The sequence below is a fragment of the Rattus norvegicus genome, chromosome 15 (genome assembly GCF_021556685.1).
Source record: "Rattus norvegicus strain SHRSP/BbbUtx chromosome 15, alternate assembly SHRSP_T2T, whole genome shotgun sequence".
Classification (NCBI taxonomy): domain Eukaryota; kingdom Metazoa; phylum Chordata; class Mammalia; order Rodentia; family Muridae; genus Rattus; species Rattus norvegicus.
Window position 1 is genome coordinate 21,577,771 of NC_141548.1, and position 27,440 is coordinate 21,605,210.

General features: G+C 42.7%; 1 protein-coding gene and 1 pseudogene across 2 annotated transcripts; one reads left to right on the forward strand and one right to left on the reverse strand.

Moving 5' to 3' along the window:
- Positions 1–5,412: 5,412 nt before the first annotated feature.
- LOC148000881 (uncharacterized) lies at positions 5,413–18,327 on the reverse strand. 2 transcript variants are annotated; one of them, XM_087586809.1, is made up of 7 exons: positions 17,920–18,327; positions 15,389–15,467; positions 15,035–15,263; positions 14,130–14,292; positions 12,840–12,971; positions 12,206–12,382; positions 5,413–8,638 (listed from the first exon to the last, which is right to left on the reverse strand). In XM_087586809.1, exons 3-7 carry the CDS (start codon positions 15,183–15,185, stop codon positions 8,554–8,556), a joined length of 708 nt encoding a protein of 235 aa, XP_087442935.1. In that variant the 5' UTR covers positions 15,186–15,263; positions 15,389–15,467; positions 17,920–18,327; the 3' UTR covers positions 5,413–8,553. The 2 variants fall into 2 exon arrangements, with proteins under 2 accessions (XP_087442935.1, XP_087442934.1); XM_087586808.1 differs by having other exon boundaries at positions 15,389–15,494; positions 17,920–18,256.
- Rrs1-ps14 (ribosome biogenesis regulator 1 homolog, pseudogene 14) lies at positions 15,920–26,745 on the forward strand (annotated as a pseudogene).
- Positions 26,746–27,440: the final 695 nt, after the last annotated feature.

Genomic DNA, 27,440 nt, shown 5'->3' on the forward strand with positions numbered 1-27,440 from the left:
AATCAGTCTAATCAGAAGAGTTCTGCACAGGCATGTCCAGAGGCTAACCTACATCTAGTAATGCCTTATATAATAGAGCTAATAATCAAATGATCTTCCACTTGGGTGCCTAGAGCTGTGTTTCCAGGGAGATTCCAGGTGCTGTCAAGTTGATGATCAAGAAACACTGACCACCATGCAAACTATGAAGACGAGTTCTTCATTTAGACTCAAGCTACTTGCCATGTATTCCTAGAAGTTCAGGAAAGTAGAAATTCCATAAATATCAAAACCTGAACAACCTCCTCACTTACCAGTCAGGCATGCTAGACCAACACTTCTGAAACTGTGACCTGGACAAGCACCTGTAGGTTCATTACCTGGGAATTATCAGAAATGCAAATTTTAACTCTACTCAACCTATTCTCAGGATGAAGCCAATCACTTCCTCTCATTGGACAGCCTGGAATGGATGCTTTCTCTTCCCAGAATGGCCTCCAGGTGCAGCAAAGCCAAGTTCACAGCTAATTGCACTTGGGTGTTTGGGGCTTCCTTTTCCTGCCCTTCACAATTACCTGACTTAGTAAAAAGAATCAGCGGGCCCCATCTGTTATTGACAAGGTGACCAATCCAGTCTTGAGAAAAGCAAGATTTAGAAATCACTTTAGTCTAGAAAATCATCACATAGAAGGTAGCATGTCTTACCATGCCCTGGCAAAGAATCTACAAAATTCAAAAAGCTTGGTTTCTGTTGTTATTCCTATTACCAGAATGCTAAAACTGAGAAGGACTAAACAGGTGACCCAGGTGACATATAGAACAACATATTTAATTGGGGACTTTCAATTTCAGAGTTTTAGAGCAAGAAGATGTGGGATGAACAGCTGAGAGTTCCAGTGTTGATGAAGAAGTAGAAGAAACAAATGCTACCTGGGAATGGTGGGGGCCTTTGACGCCTCAAAATCCACTCCCACTAACACACCTCCATCTTGCCTCCAGACCTTAAAGCTCTGGTGGTCTGGGAGTCCCCTGGAGCTGGAAAGGATGTAAAGGTCAAGAACTCCGATTGTTGTACAACCTGAGATGTTCCAGAGCCTCATGAATTCCCTTTGATGGTTTGCTGCCCATGCTTCTGAAGAATCTTACACCTCCACTCCACAAAAGGAACAAAGAAGGGCAAAAGGTGAGCTATGCTACAGGCATTCAAATGTTAAGAATGCTCTCCCTAAGGACTGGAGGAGAGCTAGCTGTCCCACACTGGAGCAAGGCTCACAGCTGACTGCAGTTCAGAAACTGGAGATGATTGTCCCTGTGTTGCTGTATAGAAAGGACTGGAACAGTAGCAAAGACAGTGGCTGTGCCCATTTCATGGGTGCTTTAGAGCAAGAAACATTCCGGAGAGGTTTCCAACTGAAAAAGTTCAAATGCTACCTCTGAGCCTTAAAATTTTATAGCTTAGGTAAAATCAGATTTTTCTTGTTATTTCCAAATGAAGTTTTGAAGGTTTTCAAGTTGTTCCTCTAGAGGGAGCCCCAGGACTTGAATATTCTGACAGTGAACCTCCCAGGGCATCTCCCCAGGGGTCAAGGTTTAATATGGGAACAGTTAGTGATTTTTACACAGCTCTTTTTGTTTGTGTGAGTGAGCTGTCCCTTGTCCAAAACAGCTTTTTGTTTTCCTCAATGAGGAGAGTTGCTCATTTGTGAGCCATCATTAACTCAAAGTGAAATGCTTAAAAATATTTATCCTGTTAGAATAGGATGCATCTTTTTAACGACTCATTTAAAAATTAAAACAACGAAAACAAAACTCTTGCTTTTGAGATGACTTATACTAATTCACATTGTTTACCTAGCTATAGTGCTACATAAACACTACTTAAAAGGAAAAATAAACTTGGTTTACATAAAAAAAAAAAAAAAAAGGTTTCAGAGCTGCAGAGGAACAGCCTTGAAGGATGCTACTGACATGGAGACTCCAGGCTCAGCCTCAGCCCATGAAGAAGAGAACAGAACACAGAAATCTTCCTGTTCCTGCTAGCGCTGTAGCAGCCCACACCTGCCCTCCTGATGCTTGGGGAACTGAGACAGCAGAGGCTGGAGTCTGAGGCTACAAAGGGAGGCCCTGTGCTTTCTCATTACCAAGCCTAGTACAGCACAACACAGCACAACTGTGAAATGGGTCTCTCCCGCTCTTGCAGTGGCAAAGGGAAATGGGATGCAGCTTTGGACAGTTCTCAGTTCCACCTGAGTCTCCCCTCTCCAGCTCTGAGCCCAGTCTCCCAGTTTGTTGGATGTGAATTCTATGATCCCAAATTCATGTGCAAAATCTTTTTCCTATAATCCAGCTTTTCATCAAAGACACTAAGACCCAGAAGCTAAACAAAAAGCCACAGCTTCTCAAGAACTTTTTACTTCTTTCATTTTCAAGGGCCCAGGCCACCATCAAGGAGACTAAAGCTGGGGTGGGAAGAGCATGAGAAAGACTCAGAGGTATTGGGCCTGTACTGGGAAGAGCTTTTCAGATAGCCCTGGAATGCTCTGAACTCACAGGCAGGGGATTTAAAAGTGGGACTCTTTATCCTGGTATCTAGATGTGGAAATGGCACTGGCAAGTCCTATTCGGGGATGGCTTGCCCAGGAACCTTGGCTCAGTGGAGGGTAGAATGAATGCCAACATTAACAATAATTCTGGTCCAAGTGCAAATGTCTGCATCAAGTTCTCAAAAAATACTTTTATGGTCCATTTGTAAACAAAAGACAGAAGTGAGCAGGGGCCAAGAACAGATGATATGAAAAACCTTTAATTAAGTAGTCCATTAATTAATCCATTGTCGTATTCTGTGCGCATATGTATATATGTGTTACTGTGCATATATGGAGGTCAGAGGACAATGAGTGAGGAGGTCCTCCTCCTACCACATGGGTTTTAGTGATAGAACTTGGATCCTCATGGTTGATGACATGTTCCTTATCCCCATTTCAAAAGTTACATTTATTATTTGTGTGTGGGGGGCAGTAGTTGTGTGTATACATGTTGTAGAAATTATTTAATCCCAACCTGGGGTTTCTCCCCTGCCTCTGACCACTTAGTTCCCAGGTAAAAGACACCCAAAAGCTTTATGCTTACATTAAGCCTTAATCAGCAAAGGACCTGGGCAGATATGGATCCTCTGGCTGTTATGTCTGTTTCCCAGCTAATAATCCCACTGTATAACTTGCTGTGTTTCGTCTGGGCTTCTCTTAACTCCAATTAGCCAACCACCTGACCCATGGTGGCTTCCTCCCCCCTTCACCTTCTTTCCCACTTGTGGTTCTTCTCTGATGCGGGAAGTCCTGGGAGGCTAAACCCTGCCTGTGCCCAGCTATTGACTGTTGGCATCTTTATTCACCTACCATAAATAATTTGAGGACACAAGTTTACATAGTATCACTTGGGTAAACATGTAGACTCTCCTGTCTCTGGGATAATCAGGCTGTGGAGGCCTGCAGTTATCATTACATTACAGAGCAATAGACCAAACCAAAGCATGGAGGTCAGGACCATCTGGTAGGAGTCAGGTTTCTGTGTAGGTCCCAGGAATTGAACTGATTACGTCAGGCTTGGCCACATAAGAACCTTTACCCATTGAGCTATCTTCCTGGCTCATGAAAAGCCTTTTACAGGCTAGTGTGGTCCAGTGGCTCTGCATGTGTGAGCTTGCATGTGTGCAGGCCAGAGGACAACCTTGGGGTTTACTCTACAGGTGCTGTCCACCATTTTTATAAAACGGGAGTTTTCATTGACTTGGAATAGGACAGCTCAGCTGGGCTGGCTGGCTAGGGAGGACATGGAGTCTCTGTCTCCCCAGCAAAGGTGTGTGCCACCAAACCAGGTTTATTTTTGATGTTATTTTAATTGGTTTCTTTTGTTTGGACTGAAGTTTATCATCTGAGTTTCTGACTCCATGGCTTCCCATGTGAGCAGGAGAGGACATAAAATGTCTGACTGATGTGTGTATTGCATATGACTGTCCTTGAGTCTAGTATAAAAGTGAACCAGAATGTTGCTTTTTGGCTTAGTCTTGCTTGGTCACACTCAAGGTTTAAGAGGAACTTCTTGAAGGTTTAGCTACACAACAAGGGTTGTATAATTCTATAAGTCCCTGATTCTTACATCTGAGATTACTAAGAATTTACCTCCTTTCACTTTTCCTGTTTTAGGCACAGTCTGAATTATGTACCTGAAATGTGGAATAAATTACTAATACTAAAATTGTTAAGTGTTTTTAAGTTAATTAGGGCACAGGCAAAGCTATTGGAAAAGACTGGATTGGCTGCAAATATTGAGACTTTTCCCTTGCCTGTGATAGCCCAAAATTAGGCAGCCAATCGACAGAGGGCAGAATTTCTTTGGCTATTCGGGGCCACAGGTCCCTCTGTCTGCTGAGCCATTCTCTAGGGTTTAGGGTTAACACTATTTTACTGTACTGTAGAGAAGTGTCATGAGGTGACTGCTCCTAGCTTGCCAGCGGCAGGGCACCCTAGGATGGTTCGCTCACTCTCACCACACTGAGATACAGAGGAGGACAATGTCCTCAAGCAAAGGATCCTGGTGCTATGTCTGCCAAGGAAGCTGCAAACCTGAGGACATGGACTTCATGGTCATTTTCTCATGAGAAAGTAACTTTCTTTATAGCTTAATTAGACAGCAGCACCTCTAACACGTCTAAGAGTGGACGGCTGACATGTTTCTCAGTCTGCAAGGAGGTTTGGGTCACTAAGATTCAAGATATGCTATGGCTAGGGAAACAGCTTCTGGAGAGAGCTAGAAACAGTGGGAAACTTTTATCCTGCTTTGTCTTTAAAAGAAGTTGAAACTGAATAAACTGTGCATTGGCTGACTGTGCTGTGTACCCCGTGTCCAGGTTAATACCTCCCTAACATGGGACCTCAATGTACCAGACTGTAGCAGTGAATTAATTAAACAGCTTTAGTGCAGTCATGGCACCTGCCCAAGAGTTCTCTGATTTTGAGAATGAAACACACACATACAGGCACACACACAATCAATGTCTGGACATTTCTAATCCTCCTGACAGCTACCATACACCTCCCTTCTACCCAGCATCCCAGGATTAACACCTTTTATATCTATGTTTTATCTTTGCTGCCTGTTACCTTCTGGGAAACACCCACTCCCCCAATAGGGTCCTATTCCCTTCCACCTACATTGTAGGCTGCTTTCTCTCCTGTAGCTCTTACTCTGACCCTTCTAAGTCTGGATCATGGTGATTCCCTTCATCCTCCACTCCCTCCCAATCCCTTGCCCTGTCCTTCTGTCTTTCTGTCCAAACATTGGCAATGGCAACTCGGAGCCCTCAGGGACCCTCAGGTCTGGAAGTACAGCTTTTTGGGAGTCAAAATAAGACAATTATGAACACCGGATATTGATACTTTACACATACATTCTTTTTTTTTAAAGGAAAATTTGTTTGTATTGTTTATTTACATTTTGTATTTTTATACACAGTGTTAGGGGTCAGCATTTTTTTTATCGGAGCTGGGGACCGAACCCAGGGCCTTGCGCTCGCTAGGCAAGCGCTCTACCGCTGAGCTAAATCCCCAACCCCACATACATTCTTGATATTGAATAAATCAACTATCTTTAAGAATATGGGAATTTGAGCCTCAGTACTACGGAGGGTAAACATCATGAAGAAAATGGCAGACATTTTGCCTATGGACTCTGTTCATATGTTTCTGAACAAAACTTAGTCACATGCAAACTCTTGGTTTGAGAGGCACCTAGGAAATATAATTCATAGTTGTCAACTCTGTGCTCTATTGAAGATGTAGGAAATGGGAAGGGAAGCTAGAAAATAACAGTACAGACTCTCTCAAAATTCTCTGAGGCCTGTGGGTTTGTACTTCCAGGGTCCCTGGAGGCCTGCTCAAACCAGAGACCCAGGAGGCCCACCCAAAACAGAGACAGTACTACCTGACTCCCAGGAGACCAGCTGTTGCCCAGCTCACAGAGCTCTATATTCCTCCAATGAGGCTGGATCCAGTCAGAGACACTCATGACAGTTAACATCAGAGATAACCAGTTGGGGAGAGGCAAACCATAAACAACAGAACCCAATGCAAAATCTGCTGCTCACTCAGAGGACCTATAGGGCTCTTAGCAATCATCTATAACAGGATATCTCGTGCCCTCTTCTGGCCACTGAGAGAACTGCATGCAGAGAGACCACAGACAAAAGTCAGCCAAAGAACAATTCACCAATATAAATAAAAATGAATACATTTCTCTTTCAGAAAGGCATACAAATGTATGATCAAGGCAAACAGCACCGAAAATGGGGACAGTCTGGCCCACGTCCCTTGACCCTTACACTAAACTGATCATACAATTACACAGGTCGAACAATTAACATTCAGATTACAGTGAATATGTATCCCATTTGTCCTCATTGATCTGGATCACCTCATGCAGGATGATTTTACAAGACCCATTCATTGTCCTGAAAATTACATGCTTTCCCTTGTCCTTTTGTAGTTATTGATCAGCAATCCTGTCTGGAAATGCACCATGCTTTCTTTATGCACTCATCTCGTAAGGGACCACTTGGATATTTCCAAATTCTGAATATTATAAGAGAGCTTCACTGAACATGGTGGAGAAAGGGTGTCTATACTAGGATGAGTCAACATTAGGATATATGCCTTGGTGTTGTATCTTGAGGTTTACCCATTACCACCTTCCTGAAGAAACAGCATACTGGTTTCCAAAGTTGCTACAGAAATTTGCATTGCCACCAGGAGAATCTCAATGTTCCCCTTGCTCCATAAGCCAGTAGGAGTGAATTCTCTTATGTGTTACTATACTAAGTTATGAAAGGTATGAAAAAATATCTCAGAATAATTTTGATTGGCATTTCTGTAGTGTCCAAGGATAATAAATATTTAATATGAGTTTCTAAGTCATTTAAGTTTCTTCAACTGTATTATGCTTATGTATATAGCCCATTTGAATTACGTTTTTTTAAATATAGTGTTTTAGTTTTTCAAATCTGTTTCAAATATAAGCCCATTAGTGAATGTGCACAGTGAAATAATGTTTAACAATTTCTGTAAATGGCCATTTAAAAAAAATCATTAATGACAAATTAGAAAATGCTCTCTCAATGAACTCACAGAATTGGCAGACAAGTTGTAAATAATAGAATTCATTACAAAAGTCCAGGACAGGGACTGGAGACATGGCTCATCTGTTTGAGAATTTGAATCCCAGAGGACCTAAGGGGCAATTAACAATTCTCTGTCACATCAGGTCTGAGTGAAATCCACTGCCCTCTGCTGGCCGCTGGCAGAATTGCATGAAAACGAATATGGGGAGGTGGGAGGGAGATGACAGGCATGTGGGGTAGCACCCACATAGAGGTAGGCATTCTGGGGAGAGAATAGGGATTGTATGGGATGAAACTGGAAAGGGACAGAATATTTGAAATATAGATAAAAATATCCACTACAAATTGCAAAAAAAGAAATAATTCAAAACTGTAAGACCTCTGCCCAAAAGAAGCTATGATATATATCAAAATGAACTCAGCAAAACATCATTATCAATAAAAGAAACAAACCAACAACAAAAATAGTAAAAATGTTCATTCCTCTACAATTGGTGGAATTCATTAAATGTTCAGTCATAGTTGATGCTATATTTCAAGGAATCCACAGGCATCAAACTCTGTGTGCCCTGAACATTTTATATTCCCTTACTGAATGTTTGTATTTCCTCTAATGTATTAGAGAAATACTTCTGTGTTTCTCCTTTGTTTGTCATTATGAAGGAAGCTAAATTTGTGAACACAAGGATAAAGCAAGGATATTTTTCATCATGAAGGGGGGTTCCACAGAGTATGACACACTGTCTACATCAAGAGCACAGTTTCCTGTGCAGCTCTGGCTGGCTGTGAACTGATGATGAAGCCTACGCTGCAGGAAACTTGCAGAAAACCACTGTTGCCTTACACTTGTGCTGTTACAGGAGGACGAACCACACACGACTCAGGACGGTCTTGTGAGTGAAGGGTTAAAGGTCACATTTTTATTTATAGACAAACTTTAATTTATTCAAGAACATTTTAAATTGGGGAGTCAATGAGTTCAATGTATGTAGCCTTAGGAATATTGATTAATTAATATTAATTAAATACACTAAAGTTAACAAATGAATAACAAAACTTCAAACTTAAACAAATAAACCAAATGCATAAAACAACCAAACTTCAAACTAAAAACCAAATATAACAAGTAAATTAGTCAGCATTCAATTCCTGCTGATTTTTCAACATATAACTCCAGCCTGTTGCTGGCCATGCAAACACAGCAGAACGGCAGGTAAGATGGTAAAATCTCTTCAAGAGGAATGTAGACGCCTAATTTGGGGTGGTTGGTTGTTGATGGACAAGTCGAAAGGGTTAAACGTGAGGCATGTTCCATGCCACATCTCAAGGTCTTTCAAATTCAGCCCAAGATTGGAACGGTTACAAGGACTGAGATGCGGGAGGAGTTGTCAATCTTTGCTCCCTCAGTGCTCCTGGTGGACAGGTCTGTCTCTGAGAGCTGTAGTCCTGGTCTGGGCCATGGGCAAGCGTCTGCTGCAGTGTTCAGACCTAGGGGTGGAAAAGACCTGGTGAGGACCTGCCATGTCACTTCTCCCATACACAGCGCACAATTCAGCAGGATAATCCAGGATGATCTTTCATCTGAGGTCATTTTCTCATGCCCAAGACAGAAGGGTAAGAGATCCCACAGGCCTGCATATTTTCCCAGCTTTTAAAACCGCTAAAAATTGAAAAGTAACAGCAGATAATTCCAAACGTCTATACATATTATATTTTAAAATCATTTAGCAATGTCTCAACGTCAGATGAGGAGAGATGTGACCAACCTAGAAAACAATAGGAAGGCCTTGGAGGCCTGTCCATCACTGAAATGAAGACTATCATTATTCCTCCAGTGCAGGAATATGCCTGGGGTCCAGTTAAAACCTCAATATCTGCGAAGACCCAGAGAAACAACATCTCAAGAAGTACATGCACACTGAAGTGATATTATATTTGGCAAGAATATGCTGCATGGAAATCTTGCCAAGGGTAGGCATTGAACTCTAAAGGAAATACTCATGCAGAAAATAAACCACTCCTTTGTTTATGGGTATCGTAAAACTATTTGTGGGGAGACTTAAAGTCACTGGGCTCAGATAATACAAGAGAGCTCAGACTGGAGGGATCAGTACACAATAGCCAGAGTCTCTATGGATCACATACACTTCATGGATGAAATTTCTTTTAAAATCGACAGGAATAATATTCTGAGCTGCTCCTAGCTGACAGATGCTGAGAACTATGGAGAAAGTCACACACCCAATAAGACAGTTTATAAGCACAGGGAATCTACTTGGGTCCTCTCATCCTGTGCTTTCAATCATCTCAGTGACACCAAAATGATGCTGCATCTTCTCAGACAAGGCCTTTTGCTCAGTGACCAGTTTGTTCTGATTCAGGGCGTCCTGCAGACTTTCCTCCATTCTCTCCTCATCCTGGTCATTAGAAGATTATATTGTCCATGGAGACATGCATGTATACAGACACAGACAGAGAGACACCCAGACATACACACTTTTGAACTCACCCAAATATATTTGTACACACAGACAAGCAGAGTATTTTGAAGAATGTGGTTAGTTTCCCAGTTAATGATAATAGAAGAGATCACCCGGTCTACTATTGTGCATAAGAAAAAAAAAACTGGAATGGGGTAAGTACACAGTGAGCATAGGCTAAAGACAGCTCAGCCAATAAAGTGTATTCCCCTGAAAATCAGAAATTAGAAATGTGACATCTAGTCCTGGTAGCCAAGCCTGCTTAGCAAGGTCACAAGGCCGTGCACAGGAGGCTGATTCAGGCAACAGAGCACTGGGTTGGGGCAGGTGAGCCTCTTCAGTCCTCTGCTCACTGTTTCCCAGTGCATGCAAAGTGAGCTGCATTTTTCAATATGAGGTCCTTTTAGGATACAGTACCTGACAGGGCAGCCAAACTACCAGCACAAACAGCTAGGAAATCTCCATAACCACAATCCAAGGTAAAACTTGTAATGGGATGCTATCAGATATAATTCGAGTGAGATAAGGCTGACTGATTCAAAGTCAAATGCTGGCAGGTATAATCAAACTCAGACACAGTCCATTGAAGGGCTGGACAACATTGTACCTTTTCACTTTCTGACTGGTGGACTTCTGGATAATTTTGCTTCATGGCTGCTCTGAGGTGAACCACTACCACACTAATGCGCCACAGTTTCTCTGCTGACACCTACTTCTTGTTCTGGAATCGCTGTGTCAAAGGTTGAACTTGCACAAAAGTTGTGCATGGCTTCTCACAGGGCTACCCATTTGACACCTCCAGCAATGTCTGAGGGTCATCACTTTCTAAACCCTCCTTATAGGTGATTTTCACTCAGTCAAATGATTTTGAATAACAACAGTTAAGAGCGCCACAACCCAACACAGGGTGAGTGCTGTGGACTATTCTGAGCCTAAGTTTCTGTCTGAGGCAAAATGTGATTACACCTCAGCATAACTCCTGGACATCTTCTGCTTGCAGATTCAACTCTAAGCAAATTAATCTTTAAATTAACAAATTCCAGACCAAACTCCAAGCCAAGGTATATTCAACCAAGTTTAGGCGATTCTGGACAGAACGTGGTGGCAGGTAACGATTAACATAACCAGGATGTTGAGAAGACACAACAAGCACATGACCTTCCAGTGTTACTGCACACCGAGAGCAAAGGAGGCAGAAGAGCCCTGAGTCAGCAGTTTCCACACTCAGGTACATGGACATCAAACAGCAGCCTCTCCTCACATCCCTGTACCCCATTCCTGAGATTTCTCCAAGTAATGTCAATGTTGATGAATAGTTTTCCCACTGTAATAATTTCAATAGTAATCAAAACCCCATTAAGAACAGTTTAAACCTAATTGGAAACATTGTGTTTCCTCTTCTCCTCTCTTTTACATTTCTATATGTGTACATATAGACTAATACAATATATATAAATATGTGTCTGTGTTCAGAAACTTGTTGTGTTCACACACACACATATGCACAAACACACATATACACACACTTCTATATGTAAGCACCCATACCGCAAACACTTAAAACAAGCAACTCCCAATGTAACATGTGTACCATAGCCATAACCATGTTCACACATCTGTGCCCAATGACACACACACACACACACACACACACACACACACACACACAGAGTCAGAGAGAAATGGAGAGGGGGAGGGAGGGAAGGAGGGAGGGAGGGAGGGAGAGAGAGAGGGAGAGAGAGAGAGAGAGAGAGAGAGAGAGAGAGAGAGAGAGAGAGAACAGAAATCATAAGTGAGAAGCAGAAAAGAATGAGGAGGCCATCCTTCTGGAAGCACAGTTGTTGAATACAGATGAGGCAAAGGAAATGTGTCAAGTGAGAGAGTAGACACTGCTATCCATCCCTCATAGAGTAAACCTGTGTAGGGAATGCACTTCTTGGGCACACGAGGTTGAGAGAGTTGGAGAAAAATTTCCCTCTAACCCTCACATATCTCACACAAACCCTCACCCTGAGAGAAGCCTTTCTTACATCCCTGTTCATCCAGTCAGCTCCAGGACATAAGCCACAGGAAAGAACACTAAAACACTGACATAGAACAGGACTGACAAACTGCTTCTCAAGCTCTGTCACTATGAACCACGATTTGGAAAGGCAGAAGGGACCATTTTTAATGTACGGGGAAAAGGAGAGAAAGTCCACAAGCCCCATCATAACTGACAATGATATCCATTCTTTTAGCAATTGAACTGAACTCTACTCAGTTCTGTGCACTACAAAGACGGCTACCACATGGCATCCCTCTAGCATAATGGCATGTAAGTGTGCAATGTGTGATCAACAGATCCCCCTTAAGGAAATGCATTTTCTAGTTGAGCAGGAGGATTTGGTTGTCAATCCTCCAGTCTCTTGCATGAAGCTAGAATCACAGAAAGTTTTGTAAATGGTCACAGAAATGAACAACTGGATGAGTCCTAGGAGAGTGTCTGGATAAGTTAGAGAAAGGTTAAATTGGTTTGACTTGGTTTATGCTGAGATATCAGGAAAACCTGCCCTTGATGTTTCATTCATCCTACCTGAGGCTGCTTGTTACATGGATTTTCATACTGGCTTCCCCACAGAACCTTGTTGTTTCCTTAATGGATTCTTCCAGTGCAATCTGATCCCTTAGAAGCCCTTTGTACTCATTCCATCCTCTCTGGGCATTGTTCTTCAGCTCAAAACACTCAGTTAGGAGGGGGCAGAAGCTGGGGCTGAGACACAAAGAAAAATTGGTAAATCCCAGCCAGTCTCCAACTTCCTCCCACTTCTCCAAGTCCATTCCTCCTTCTAGGATCCTGATCCGAAGAGAGCCCCAGATTATAGTCCACGTCCACAGTAGCCATGGAGCATAACCTAGAGACAGGTTAAATGGAGAAAAGAGCAACATTCCAGAAGACTCAGGGCACTTCTCAAAACCCTGACACCATTGATTCAAGTTTTTCCCAGAAGAGGACTTAATCATTATGTGTGCTTATATGTCCTTTTTATTAGAATGTCCCTTGGAGGCCAATATTTCTGTGTCCTGTATGTCTTAGAGCCTTCCTTAGAGACAGGCTTCCTGGTCTGCTTCAAACACTATAAAGCCTGATCCTCACTTTATTTCAAAGATAAGAATGGGCTGACATATGCTTGCCTAGTGCTGGGGTCACAACCTTGTAAGTTACTCACCAGTACCAGTCATTTTCCAGTGTAAGGTTTTTACATTTGACCAAAGTGGTATTGATCTGCTCGCTCATTTTCTTCATGTCGGTCATCACTTCCTCGTGCTGCATCATGAGCATCTCGGACTCAAACTTGTTCCTGTGGCAGGGCGTGGTCCAAGGATCAAATAACATTATGAATGAAGGATACAAGAATTATATGAATTTAGACTGAATCCTGAACTACCCCAGCCTAGGACATGCCACACCCTTGCTCCTTGGTACTGGGTCCATTTGGTATTTATTAAATTTATTATTATGGCCGCGGGGACAGCAGTGCCAGGAAACAAAAGCAGGGAGCTGATTTGATTGAGCTCCCTGACAGGGTTTGAAGGAATAGACTAGCTTGCCAAGAACATTCGAGGGTCCTGTGCCACCATCCAGGCTCCAACTTAAACCCATGAAGCCTATTCTCCTGTTCTTAGGTAACAATTCTCAATCATAGAATCTATTGCTACATGAAAACCCAAAGGAACATGGACAGTATTTACAGGGAAAAGAAATTATAACACACACCAGGAGATTGCCATGTGTGTCCACCTGAGCAGATGTGAAATGTTGTACTGTTCAATGTGAGGCTCTCAGCCACATCATTATCATGCCATGGAAATTGACATAGGATAATTCTCAGGCCAAATCAGAACACAGAATACCCAGACCTTAAGTTATACACACAAACGCACTCACACATGCATACACACACACAAACTCACACAAAACTCTCTCTCTCTCTCTCTCTCTCTCTCTCTCTCTTTCTCTCTCTCTCTCTCATACAATTAGAATGCCAAATAAATAGAAGAATGTGGCATTATCTCAAAATACAATCAATAAAATCAGAGAAAAGCAATGATCCCCTGTTGACAGTGCAGTCAGACATGTGAGGCAGCAAGAGGGATCAGGTCCCTCCAGCTCTTCACAGGACCTATTGAACCCAAAGCACCTCCACGTCAATTACAACAATGATTGCTCATAACCAGAGCACCTAGAAATTCCCACAACCCAACAACTGTCCAGGCTACTTAAACCACACACTGAGAGCTCACCCACTACTACCCTCATTCCCAGTATGTTATTGAGGCCACAGGCTATGATTTACGTTTGTAGGAATTAAAATAGCCTGTGCCACCCTCTCATTCCCATCTGATCTTCACATTCTGATGCAATCAGGAAAGTGATTTTGACCATAAGCCCACCCTGGAGTTGTAGCCTACTGTGATGTGAGGAAATGTGGATTTAACAGAACTTGCACTGTGACTACCTGTCATTTAAATTCTTTCCTGGGTAATCCGCCAGGATTCTCCTGAGTTCATCTCTCTCCTTTTGCATCTTGTGGAGGGCAATTTTGAGGTTCTCCAAACGCTTCATTCTCTCCTCCTCAACAGGTGTCGTGGAGGGTTGGGATGATGCCTTCTGATCAGACTCTGTAGGTAGATAAACACCACTAAACAGGCATATATGGGGACATAGTGTCAAGAAAAACTATGCTTAGTCTAAAACAGAAGTCTGAGGATGAACATTTCTACAGATAGAGTGAATCCCTGATGGAGCAAGAAAGCTATCTTTAAGCTGAACTCAGCTCAGTCCCTGTTCCCCACCATCATAGCCATATGGTGACATATGCCATCATAGATATAGACCACACCTCCTACAGCCATTCTTCTGCACTGAAATTCTAAAGCTGGCCTAAAGAAGAAGAATTCGAGGAACTTCTAAGCTAATGTATGATGTGAGGCAGGTAAGTCCTTGAGTCCAAACTGTTTAACATCTTGAATCCCTAGTCACGTGTGTTCAAGTACAAAGTAACTGAGACCATGATATATGACCAGGAGAGTATCCCTCTTGGCATCAATTACCCACGTAGTCTACAGGACACAGCTGAGAATGAAGTGCTTCCACAGCCTATCCTGAGAGAGACACTTTGTTATTCTTACAGACACTCATCCTGGTATTCTTTGACACTGCCCATGACACTAAAGAGATCCAAGGAAAGCCCCTTGACATATAACAGTTCTTGGTTCTCTGTCAAACTAATGATCAGAAATTGTTGTGTCTGGGTCTGCCATTTAGGAAAAGTGAGGCTCAAAATCATACATCCTACTCCTGGAAGGACCAGCTCAAGCCAACCTCCTCCAGGAAGCTCCCCTTGCCCTGCCCAGTACTCACGTGACCTCCTCAAGGACCTTTCCATTCGTCTTGTTCTCCAATGTGATAGAAGGCTGGCCTCCCTCTGCCTTGTTCTGGTCTCTGCATGGATATGATTGTCCCTCCAAAAGAGACTGAGGATCCTGGAGAACATGCCTCCTCGGGAACCCATTAGGAAATGAAGGGAAATGGCTCAGGCAGTTGGTGTAACCACAACACTGCTGACATCACAGAAGATTCTAGTGTTCTCCTGGATACAAGAGAATTTCCAGGGAAGACACCACCGGTGATGTCACTGGGAAATGCCATAGCTTACTTGCTAACTACCTCCACCCAGACTGACCAGGTTCTGCAGTGACTTTCCCAGAGACTCACTTTTGAGCGAGGGAACATCCATTCGCACACTCTCCTTCCAGAGCTTCAGAGTTCTCACTACTTCATTACAACTCAGTTGCTGAGGAGAGGGAGAGTTGTATCAGGCCTTGAAATGGATAGAACATATTTGTTAATAGCCAAAGATCTAAAGACCTTGGATGATGAATATTCTTCTTCCTGAAATGTATAAACCCAGGGTCCAGGGTCCATGTGTGTGACATATAATCCAATTCCCACAGTTTATACTGTTCCCTAGAGGCCAATATTTCTTTTCCTATACCTTTAAATGTATGCAAGTTGGAGAATGTTGTTTCATGGAGTGTGCCTTGGGAGGAGGAATGGTTTCAATATATTCACCCATGTTTTTTCCTGAAATCTCTGTCTTACAATCCCATTTTGTGCAATGGAACCTCACTTTTCCTGGCAACATAGGTGCTCACATCTAGGGCAAACATCAAATTGTAAACTTTCTCTCCATTCTTAAAAGTTAAAATCCCCAAAAGTGAGGGATCTGAGACCCAAGCGAGAGCCATGGAGGGGCAGAATGCAGAGGTGCTGCTGGCCAAGGAAGAGCAGGAGGAAGCAGAGAAGCTGTAACACATCATGGTGCACAGGAGCTAGAACTGGAGTTTGACCTGGGCAACCTGCTGGCTTCACTCAGAGGACCTACAGGGTGCTTAACCATCATTTATAACTTGGTATCTGGTGCCCTCATCTGGCCCCCGAGGGAACTGCATTCAGAGGAACCACAGACAAAAGTCATCCAAAGAACAATTCACCAAAATAAATAAAAACGAATACATTTTTCTTTCAAAAAGACATACAAATGTATGGCAAGTCAAACAAAACCCAAGGAAACACAAGAAATGAAATATTTCACAACAACCCAAGAGTGCAAGAAACAGCATAAAAACAATCTCTGAAACCTATAATAATTCTATATGTATTTCTTGAAATAGCAGTTGCAGTAAGCAACCAGGCTGCAATGCTCTTATAAGTTCCATAGCCTCATCAACCCTTCGTAACAATCTCCACCTATTTAATTCTTCCTTAATTACAAATATGTGTGAGTTAGAATCCTGCATCTCTCTGTGATCGAACTGTAAACTGTAGCCAATGTAACACTGGAAATCATTAACCACAATCTTTAAGTTTCCCTTATAACACCTGAGCACAGCCATAACTTTGGAAAGCAAAACTCACCCTCCACCAAACCATCTATCCTCCAAAATCCAGTCTCTCCAAAACAACAAGTCCATTCCTCATGCTATAAAGTATGACGGCCAAGCCTTGCATATGAACGAACGATGCTGCAGGCTCTAATACCCCAACAAAGAGACATTGCCCTAAATTCTTTTATAAGTCCGGTTTCCATGATAAGAGTTATATTCAAATAGTATCCCAATCTAGACCTGTTCCCCTGGGTGGGCTCATGCCACGTGTTGTCTAGAATGACTCCAGTTTTAAGCCAACTTTCTCTTACCAATGTTACAAATTTTTAACCATACCCAATAACTTAAAAGCCAGTAACCTATAGCCAAGACATGTAGAGCGTATTATACATTTAAAACCAAACAGAAAAAATGAAGTGATTACACATATCTTTAGTATTTAGATCAAACACCATTCTTACTTTTTGTAGCTGTCATTTTTAAAAGAAGCACCTTATTACCTGTTGAATCCAGTAATCACAATCTAAGATTTTTCTAAGAGAAACAGACATCAGCTCCATTACCATAGAAGCTTTGAAGCTGCTGGCACCTTGAAGGCCAGCTAGTGTAGACATTTAGCCAGCCCCCTGGGGAGCTTCCCCAGTGGACAGATCTATGCTCCTAGCTACATTCCTCAATTGAGGCCAGATTCAGTCACAGACACGCATGACAGTTAACACCAGAGATAACCAGTTATCTAGGATGCAGGGATCCAAAGGTCAATTGAAACTGTTTTTATTTATTTGTTTCTTTCTTGAAAGGACTTAAAACTAAATCAAGGGGGGAATCAACCAGCCTTTAAAGTTTTCACCATTTTTTTCTCTTAAACATGAAACACAAAACATTCAAGCAACGAGAAGCAAAAACCCAGACATAAATTGACATCCGTGGACAGCTTGGTGCACCAAGGACAGACAATAGACATAGAGGGAAGGAGCTAGATGGTGTCCCACCAAAAGGTCCCAGATATCGTACTTAAAGGACCCAGAACCAGAGATAAGCACTTCTCCAATAGGAGCCAGCAAGCAGCCAGGACGTCTGCCGCCCTCCTTCTGTCCCCAGGAGAGCTCCAAAAAAGCTTAAGCTCATTTTCCTTCTTTCACCAAAGCATCTGTGGAGAGTCCAGAAGGACTGTTTTTCTCTTAAACCCATTTTCTCTCTTGTCTAGGGTATAACCGGTCTCTAGTCAGGGTCCAAAGACTAAAAGAATATATGAGAATTGACATCACTTCTTTAGGTTTTAGCATAACTCTAAAAGAACACATACACAAAAAACATCTTATCATCATTACCTTGTCGCTTTTTACAAGGTTTACTCACCACTAGCCCAAATCTTTATTTTTCGTTGCACGTGATTTCAATTCTGGTGGTCCTTCTGGATCTTGATTACTGAGGCCTTTTGTGGCCCATTTTCCCCACTATATCCCTCCTTTTTCACCGGCCGGATTCCTGGCATGATCTCATTGAGTTGTCCTCTCCAATCCCAGTGGAACCTCCATTTGGGACTCCTGCATCATTACCACACTAGAACCGGTCGTGGGCCTGCGAGAAAGCCGTCCAGGCTTTACTGAGATTTCCTTATATACAAGAGGCAAAAGCAGTGGAAAAGTACTAGACACGTCTCCAAGTAGCAGTTGGAAGACCCCAACCAGGAACCAGGAAATAACGTCCTGGAAAGTCCCCACCCCAAAACAGGGGCAAGAGCAGCTGCCAAGGTCATCAACAACCTCTTGCCACAGCAGGCTGAAAGGCTCAGCCAGGGGGAAGGGAAACACCCCAAGGTAGGGCCCAACACTTGTGTTTATAGCAAGATAAAAAGAGAGTTTTTTACAGAAAACATCAACCGCAAATCGTATTCAGTAAGTTAGGGTTAGTATTTGGTTTATTTTAGTAGTGGGACACTGTGTGTCATTATTTTCTCATATGATCACTGAAGTGTCACACCTTACACGGTAAATGTTTTAATGCTGAAAGAAAGGTAGGTTCACAGAGTGCTACACCAATCACAGTACACTAGGCAGGCCATGTTCCCTTTTGTCTTTTATTGGATATTTTTTATGTGCATTTCAAATGTTATTCCATTTCCTGGATCCCCAAACAGAAGTCCCCTATTGAATCCCCCTTCCATTCTTCTCTAAGGGTTTCCCTACCCGTCTGCCCACCTTCCTCCCCCCCATATGCCCCTACACTGGAAGGTCCAGCCTTGGCAGGACCAAGGGCTTCTCCTTCCATCGGTGCCCAACAAGGCCATCCTCTGCTACATATGCAGCTGGAGCCATGGGTCAGTCCATGTACAGTCTTTGGGTAGTGGTTTAATCCCTGAAAGCTCTTGGTTGGCATTGTTGTTCTTATGGGGTTGCAAGCCCTTTCAGCTCTTTGAATCTTTTCTCTAATTCCCCAACGGGGATCCTGCTTTCAGCTCAGTGTTTTGCTGCTAGCGTTGGCCTCTGTATTTGACATGCTCTGGCTGTGCCTCTCAGGAGACAGCTACATCTGACTCCTGTCAGCATGTACTTCTTAGCTTTATCAATCTTATCTAGTTTTGGTGGTCATATATATGGGCTGTATACCAATGTGAGGCAGTCTCTGCTCCAAACTTTGCTTCCATACCCCCTCCTATGAATGCTTTTGTTCCCCCATTTAAGAAAGAGTGAAGCATGTGCACTTTGGTTGTTCTTCTTGAGATTCATTTTGTCTGTGGATTGTAGTTTGTATAATTTAAGCTTTTGGGCTAATATCCACTTATCAGTGAGTGAATACCATGTTTGTTTTCCTGGGATTGGGTTACCTCACTCAGGATGATATTTTCTAGGTCAATCCATTAGCCTATGAGTTTCATGATGTCATCGTTTTTGATAGCTGAGTAGTAGTCCATTGTGTAGATGTACCACATTTCCCTTATCTATTCCTCTGTTGAAGGGGATCTGGGTTCTTTCCAGCTTCTGGCTATTATAAATAAGGCTGCTGTGAACATAGTGGAGCACGTGTCCTTCTTGCATGTTGGAGCATCTTTTGGGAATATGCCCAGGAGTGATATAGCTGGGTCCTCAGGTACTGCAATGTCCAATTTTCTGAGGAACCTCCAAACTGATTTTCAGAATGGTTGTACCAGTTTGGAATCCCACCAACAATGGAGGGGTGGTCCTCTTTCTCCACATCCTCACCAGCATCTGTTGCCATCTGAGTTTTTGGTCTTAGCCATTCTGACTGGTGTGAGGTGGAACTCAGGGTTGTTTTCATTTGCATTTCCCTGATGACTAAAGATGTTGAGCATTTCTTTAGGTGCTTCTCAGGAATTCGAGATTCCTCAGCTGGGAATTCTTTGTTTAGCTTTGTACCCCATTTTTAATAGGGTTCTTTGGCTCTCTGCAGTCTAACTAGTTGAGTTCTTTATAGATTTTGGATATGAGCCCTGTATCAAATAAAGGATTGGTAAAGAATCTTTTCCTAATCTGTTGGTTGCTGTTTTGTCCTAATGACAGTGTCCTTTACCTTACAGAAGCTTTGCAGTTTTATGAGATCCCGTTTGTTGATTCTTGATCTTAGAGCATAAGTCATTGGTGTTTTGTTCAGGAAATTTTCCGCAGCGCCTATGTGATTGAGACTCTTCTTCATGGATTCTTCTAAATAGTAAGCAGAACTTACACTATGACTTCTGCAGTTGATGGTTTCTATACAAAACATTGTGTTTTTTGCTCTATAGAAATGGCCTCAGTCTGAGATATGTAAAGTTACCTGAATAGGGGAATCAGATGAGGAACGGTGTCCCGGGTACCGGCACAGAGAGGACCACACAGGCTTGCTCAGTTCATTGTATTTTCTCTAGCATCTATGTTACATTAATTTGAGCAATAACAAATTATACTGCACTCTCTGAAATGTAGTAGTGATGATATGGTAAAATAATGATGTAGGGTGTAACCCTAACATCGCTCATCAAACCCTGTTGTTCTCTGGGAGGAAGTTTGTGGAGTTTGCCAAGGAGCCAAGGTGGGTGCCTGGGAGGAGAGATAAACCTCTATGAGTGTCCTGGTGGGGAGTGGGAGCTCCAGTTGATGTCTCCCTAAACTCCCCTGGGTTGGTCTTCTTCTGCTGGTTCACACCCCTCACCCCCTCACTGGTAAAGCTGCTCTGGCCCTCCCCTCCCCCTCCATCTCTCATGCTGCATGGGCTGAGCTCCCAGTGTTGGCCTCCTTTTCATCCTGCTGATGCTGGCTGCAGTCCTGTGTCCTGTTCCCCATTGGTACACTCTCTCCTGCCTGCTGCAGGAGACGAAACATTTGTTAAAGGCTCAGAAAATTTCTCTTCTTTTTAGTATTGTTTTCATTGGTGTGTGTGTGTGTGTGTGTGTGTGTGTGTGTGTGTGTGTGTGTGTGTGTGTGTGCATGCACACAGGTGCACTCGTGTGCAGGAGAGAGGACAACCTTGAGTGTCACGTTAGGGATGCCATCTACATGGTCTCCTGCTGGCTTAGAATTTACTTGCCACATAGTCTAGACTGCTGGCCAGAAAGTCCTCGGGAACTCACTGCCTCTCTTGGTTTTGTCTTTTTGTTTTTGATTTTGTTTTTTGTTGTTTTCAACATGAGTTCTGCGAATCCACCTCCGGTCCTAATGCTAGCAAAGCACATTCTTTATTGGTTGACCCATCTCCTCAGTCCTATAGATTATGTATGTATGTATGTATGTATGTATGTATGTATGTATGTATGTATGTATGTATTTATTTATTTTTGAGGCAGGGTCTCAATGGGTAGCCCTAGCTTTCTTGGAATCTGCAGTGTAGACTGGGCTATCCTCAGACCCACAGAGATCCACCTGCTTTTGTCTCCTGAGTGCCAGGATTAAAGTTGCGTAACACCTGGCCTGTCCACTTACAAGCCTTTTTTCTTTTTTTATCATATCCAGATTATTTTCAAATTCTGTCTGCACATATAAGTTCTAGCCTTTTATCCTTTGCTTAACTCTGTGTCATAACTCACAGAGCCAGCAGTGAGCCTGCAATGCAGCAGATGTGTGAGCCTCCTTTCTCTGAGGTGACTTGTGGGCCAGCCGGATGCTGCAGGGTTCATTAACTTGGACAGGGATTGCATGACTACGGTGAGTGGTTACACACACTTTGCAGTAACATTTCTTTCATGATCCTATGGATGAAAATGTTTGGAGACATATAGAAGTTCTATGATTGGAACCAAATCATCTGTCTGTAAAGCCTCAAAAATGTTTTGTACACTCTCCCTCCAGATTAGAGACTTAGAGGCCTCCTATGGACAGGGCTACTTTGTTGGGAGGGTTAAAAGGAGGACAGTTTATGTTATGGAACTGGTTACATAGTTTAACTGAACTTGACTTAACTTTGTACATGGTATCTGTGTATAATTTCCCATTTTTTCTAGATTTCCCAGTTCTGGTGAGTCATGATTTTTTTAATTTCCTCATTTTCTGTTGGTATTTTTCCCCTTTCATTACAGATTGTGTTACTTTGCATACAATCGCTGTGACTTTGAATTAGTTTGTCTAAAGGTTTCTCTATCTTACTGAGGTTTTCAAAGAACCGGTTCTTGGTTTTCTTGATTCTTTGTATCTTTCTCTGTGTTTCTATGATGATGCTGCATCTTCTCAGCCAAGGCCTTTTGCTCAGTGACCAGTTTTTTCTGATTCAGGGCGTCCTGCAGACTTTCCTCCATTCTCTCCTCATCCTGGTCATTAGAAGATTATATTCCCCATGGAGACATGCATGTATACAGACACAGACAGACAGACAGACACTCAGACATACACACTTTTGAACTCACCCAAATATATTATTCACACATACAAGCAGAGTATTTTGCAGAATGTGGTTAGTTTCCCACTTAATGGTAATAGAAGAGATCACCCGGTCTACTATTGTGGCATAAGAAAAAAAAAATCTGGAATGGGGTAAGTACACAGTGAGCATAGCCTAAAGACAGCTCAGCCAATAAAGTGTATTCCCCTGAAAATCAGAAATTAGAAATGTGACATCTAGTCCTGGTAGCCAAGCCTGCTTAGCACGTTCACAAGGCCGTGCAGAGGAGGCTGATTTCAGGCAACAGAGCACTGGGTGGGGGCAGGTGAGCCTCTTCTGTCCTCTGCTCACTGTTTCCCAGTGCATGCAAAGTGAGCTGCATTTTTCAATATGAGGTCCCTTTAGGATACAGTACCTGACAGGGGAGTCAAACTACCAGCACAAAGAGCTAGGAAATCTCCATAACCACAATCCAAGTTAAAACTTGGACTGGGATGCTATCAGATATATTTCGAGTGAGATAAGGCTGACTGATTCAAAGTCAAATGCTGGCAGGTATAATCAAACTCAGCCACAGTCCATGGAAGGGCTGGACAACATTGTACCTTTTCACTTTCTGACTGATGGACTTCTGGATAATTTTGCTTCATGGCTGCTCTGAGGTGAACCACTACAACACTAATGTGCCACAGTTTCTCTGCTGACACCTACTTCTTGTTCTGGAATCGCTGTGTCAAAGGTTGAACTTTCACAAAAGTTGTGCATGGCTTCTCACAGGGCGACCCATTTGACACCTCCGGCAATGACTGAGGGTCATCACTTTTCTAAACCCTCCTACAGATGATTTTCACTCAGATCAAATGATTTTGAATAACAATAGTTAAGAGTGCCACAACCCAACCCAGGGTGAGTGCTGTGGACTATTTTGAGCCTAAGTTTCTGTCTGAAGCGAAAATGTAATTACACCTCAGCGTAACTCCTGGATATCTTCTGCTTGCAGATTCAACTCTAAGCAAATTAATCTTTCAATTAACAAATTCCAGACCAAACTCCAAAGCCAAGGTATATTCAACCAAGTTTAGGCGATTCTGGAGAGAACGTGGTGGCAGGTAACGATTAGCATAACCAGGATGTTGAGAAGACACAACAAGCACGTGACCTTCCAGTGTTACTGCACAGCGAGAGCAAAGGAGGCAGAAGAGCCCTGAGTCAGCAGTTTCCACACTCAGGTACATGGATTTCACACAGCAGCCTCTCCTCACATCCCTGTACCCCATTCCTGAGATTTCTCCAAGTAATGTCAATGTTGATGAACAGTTTTCCCACTGTAATAATTTCAATAGTAATCAATACCCCATTAAGAACAGTTTGAAACTAATTGGAAACATTGTGTTTCCTCTTCTTCTCTCTTTTACATTTATATATGTGTACATATAGACTAATACAATATATATAAATATGTGTCTGTGTTCAGAAACTTGTTGTGTTCACACACACACATATGCACAAACACACATATACACACACTTCTATATGTAAGCACCCATACCGCAAACACTTAAAACAAGCAACTCCCAATGTAACATATGTACCATAGCCATAACCATGTTCACACATCTGTGCCCAACGACACAGAGTTGGTTAAAGCCTTGATATGGACAGAACATCTTTGTTAACAGCCAAAAATCTAAATATGCTTGGTGAGGGAGATTCTTCTCCCTGAAATGTATAAACCAGGGTCCATGCATGTGACATATAGTCCAATTCCCACAGTTTTTACTCTTCCCAGGAGGCCAATATTTTTTTTCCTACACCTTTAAATGTATGCAAGTTGGAGCATATTGTTTCATGGACTGTGCCTTGGGAGGAGGAATGGTTTCAATATATTCACCCATGTTTTTTCCTGAAATCTCTGATTTACAATCCCATTTTGTGCAATGGAAACTCCTGTTTCTGGGCAACATAGGTGCTCAGGTATAGGGCAAACATCAAGTTGTAAACGTTCTGTCTATTCTTAAAAGTTAAAATCCCCAAAAGTGAGGGAACTGAGACCCAAGCGAGAGCCAAGGAGGGGCAGAATGCAGAGGTGCTGCTGGCCAAGGAAGAGCAGGAGGAAGCAGAGAAGCTGTAGCACATCATGGTGCACAGGGAGCTAGAACTGGAGTTTGACCTGGGCAACCTGCTGGCTTCTGACAGCAACCCCTCAATGGTGCTGTGCCAGGCCAGGGCCTTGCTGGAGGCCGAGCTGTGTGCCCCGGAGTGGGAAAACCCAGAACATCTCAACAACCAGCTGTGGAAGCTGCTGACCAAGGGCATGGAGGAGGCAGTGGTAGTGTGCTTGCAGGAGCCTGACACAGGCCTTCCCCGCAGGAAGCCACTGCCTGGCCAAGGGCTCTCCCTTGCTGGTAGAAGTTGGTGAGCTTTAAGAGCATCCATTCCAAGAAGAGGACCAACCTCATGTGGGACGAGGTGAATGGCCAGTAGTGATGCCCTTGTAGCTACAAGCCCTCCCTGGATGACACTGAGGAGTGACTGATTGAGGTGCCTGGGTGTGCAAACTCCATGGAAGACCAGTTCTCCAAAAAGGATTTAGGCCAAGAAGAATGCATGGCCAAGAACTAGCTGAACCATCTGTGCAACTAGTCTGCATGCACAAGATGCAGATGCCCAGCTTGGCTGGCCTGCACCTTCCTGACACCAGAGTAAGGGGGAGCTGGGCTGCACCATGCAAGTGTCCAATGTCTCCAAAGCTTCCTTGGGACACTTCCAGGAGGGTTCTGTTCTACCAGGTCTCATGGGTATGCACATATTCCACATTTTGGGGAAAAATAAAAGGTTTTCTAGTTCCAAACAATTTGGAGCAAATATGTATTTGTTCACCTATGAGCATGTGAGTGTATATGCATGCCTGTGTGCTTGTGTATAGGTACACCACAGAACGCAGTGTTGGCCTCACTAATTAATATCAGCATGGTTAATAACAGTGGCTCTCGTTTATTATTAGCACCTCGTGATTATAGCAAATTATCAGGAGTCTGACCTCCTCAGGAGACTTCATGCTAGCCTAAGGCAGCAGTCCGCAGACTTGTTTCTGAGGACCCCTTTTTTCTTTCCTCTTTCTTTTTTTCTTTCTTTGCTTTGCTTTTGTTTTTGAAGACAAGGTCATAGTCGAGGCTGCCTGAAAGTCAGAGATCCACTTGCCTCTGCCTCCCGAGTGCTGGGATTAAAGAGATGAGTCACAACTGCAGGCATCTAAGGACCTCTTCATGTTCTCAAAAATCACTAAGACACATACAACTTAATCTAAATGGATAGAATCTGAATCTCTATCTACTAATCATATAGTAAACATAGGAAGCTTATGAAATGTAGTTGTAGGGTACTGGAGAGAAGGCGCAGTTAGTGAATCGCTTGCCATTCAAATGTGAGGACCAGAGTTTGAATCCCCATCATCCTTGTAAAGCATCATCAAGTTGACAACAAAAACTTTTACTCAATAAGTGTTGAACCCACCATAGGGCACTCTCTCAAACAAATGCTCTTTTTATATTCAGAATATTATTAATTACATGCATATATATGAGTGTGCATGAATTTACGGGCACACACACACACACACACAGACATGTACAAATGATTTGAAAATGCACATGTAGAAAGGAGAGAACAAACTCCCATGAGTTAACTTCTGATTTCCACATGTGTACAGTGATGCCTCTAACCCTAAACATATAAAATAAATAAATATATTTTTAATTTATAAGTATACTGTTTCTTTTAGTTATACAAGAACCATTCCTTTATCAATCATTCTTACATGGTTGGAATTTTGGTTGGAATTACATTTCACCACACCTCTCTCTGAGGACATAACCAAGAAATATATCCCACATCTGTGAAATGTTTGGTTCTAAATCAATTTAAGGTTGTGGTCTGAGTCCTATCCATTCAGGAGACATCAGACCTCATCCTACCTACCTCATCCAGCACACTGTAGCTGAATGAGATACACAATGCGAAAAACATCCTATGCATCTGCACAGACTGTAAGGGAGAAGAATGATTAAGGCTAAAGGAGAGCTTGGCAGATTAAAGGGGCACCTCCTGCTGAGCAAATGATACACGAGTTCATTATCAAGTGTTTATAATATCCCAGAACCTGTTCTTGAAGCCATCTTCACTCCATCGCATTCCGGCTTGAGAATCATGGAAAGCAGGAGCAGTGACTTTCCCATAAAACTAGGAAAACTGGATGTAGATGTCTCCATCTTCCCTGAAAGCCACGACTCTGAAGAGAGGATTCTAACCTGGATGCTGAGACCTTTAGACACCATCTCAAAGAGACTCCTAGAAAGGGTGATATTTAAGCTGACTTGAAGGACAGTGCTGTTTGGCTGTTTAACCCATTCCTAGGTTTGTCAAATGAAGACAATGACTGAGTCTTTTGTAAGAAGAACATGAAAACGTTAAAAGCCACAGGACTGTGCCAGGGAAGTGAAGGGTCTAAGTGGTCACGGTCACCACTATTACTGCTGGCATCGTGAAGCAGAAATGAGAGAGACGGTGACCACACTTCCAAGTAGGTGTAATTTTTTGTGTTCTACTGTTAGAAGGTGTGCTATGGTATTTGTTAGAGAATTTAATAAAGCGCCAGATGAATCCATAAATGTAATTTTATAAGGTTTTCAAAGAATGATGTTTTTTATGTAAAAGAAAAGCATCTGATATTGTTTCTATGAGCAAATAATTGGCATCAATATTTCAATCTCTAGCTATGCAAGTGTGGATTTTCCAAAGTAGGTCTTAATATTACCTAAACAAAATTCCCTAGGCTTATCCAAGAGCTTAATGTTCCTGTTTGTTTTACATGAAATGCTGACAAACTGCTCTGATGACAGCCATGTCCAGTTACAGTCCACTGGGCAGGGATCCTCACTGGTTGATCAGTAAAGTATTAAACCCCTGGCACAGACCTCATGCACAGCAGTTGGCTGGGTGCACTTTGCTCCTTGTCCACTAGAGGGAGACAAGACTGAACGGTTTAATGTAAATGGAGATTCTCAGTAGCAATG

What these genes read in the sequence shown, in the direction of transcription:
- LOC148000881 (XM_087586809.1), bottom strand. Translation starts at nt 15,185, where the DNA reads ATGGGTTCCCGAGGAGGCATGTTCTCCAGGATCCTCAGTCTCTTTTGG. An exon ending in CTGGAAAATGACTGGTACTG is followed by an intron (nt 12,383 to 12,839) that starts GTGAGTAACTTA and finishes TTTGTGTCTCAG; the next exon opens with CCCCAGCTTCTGCCCCCTCC. An exon ending in CATGTAACAAGCAGCCTCAG is followed by an intron (nt 8,639 to 12,205) that starts GTAGGATGAATG and finishes TTCCACCCCTAG; the next exon opens with GTCTGAACACTGCAGCAGAC.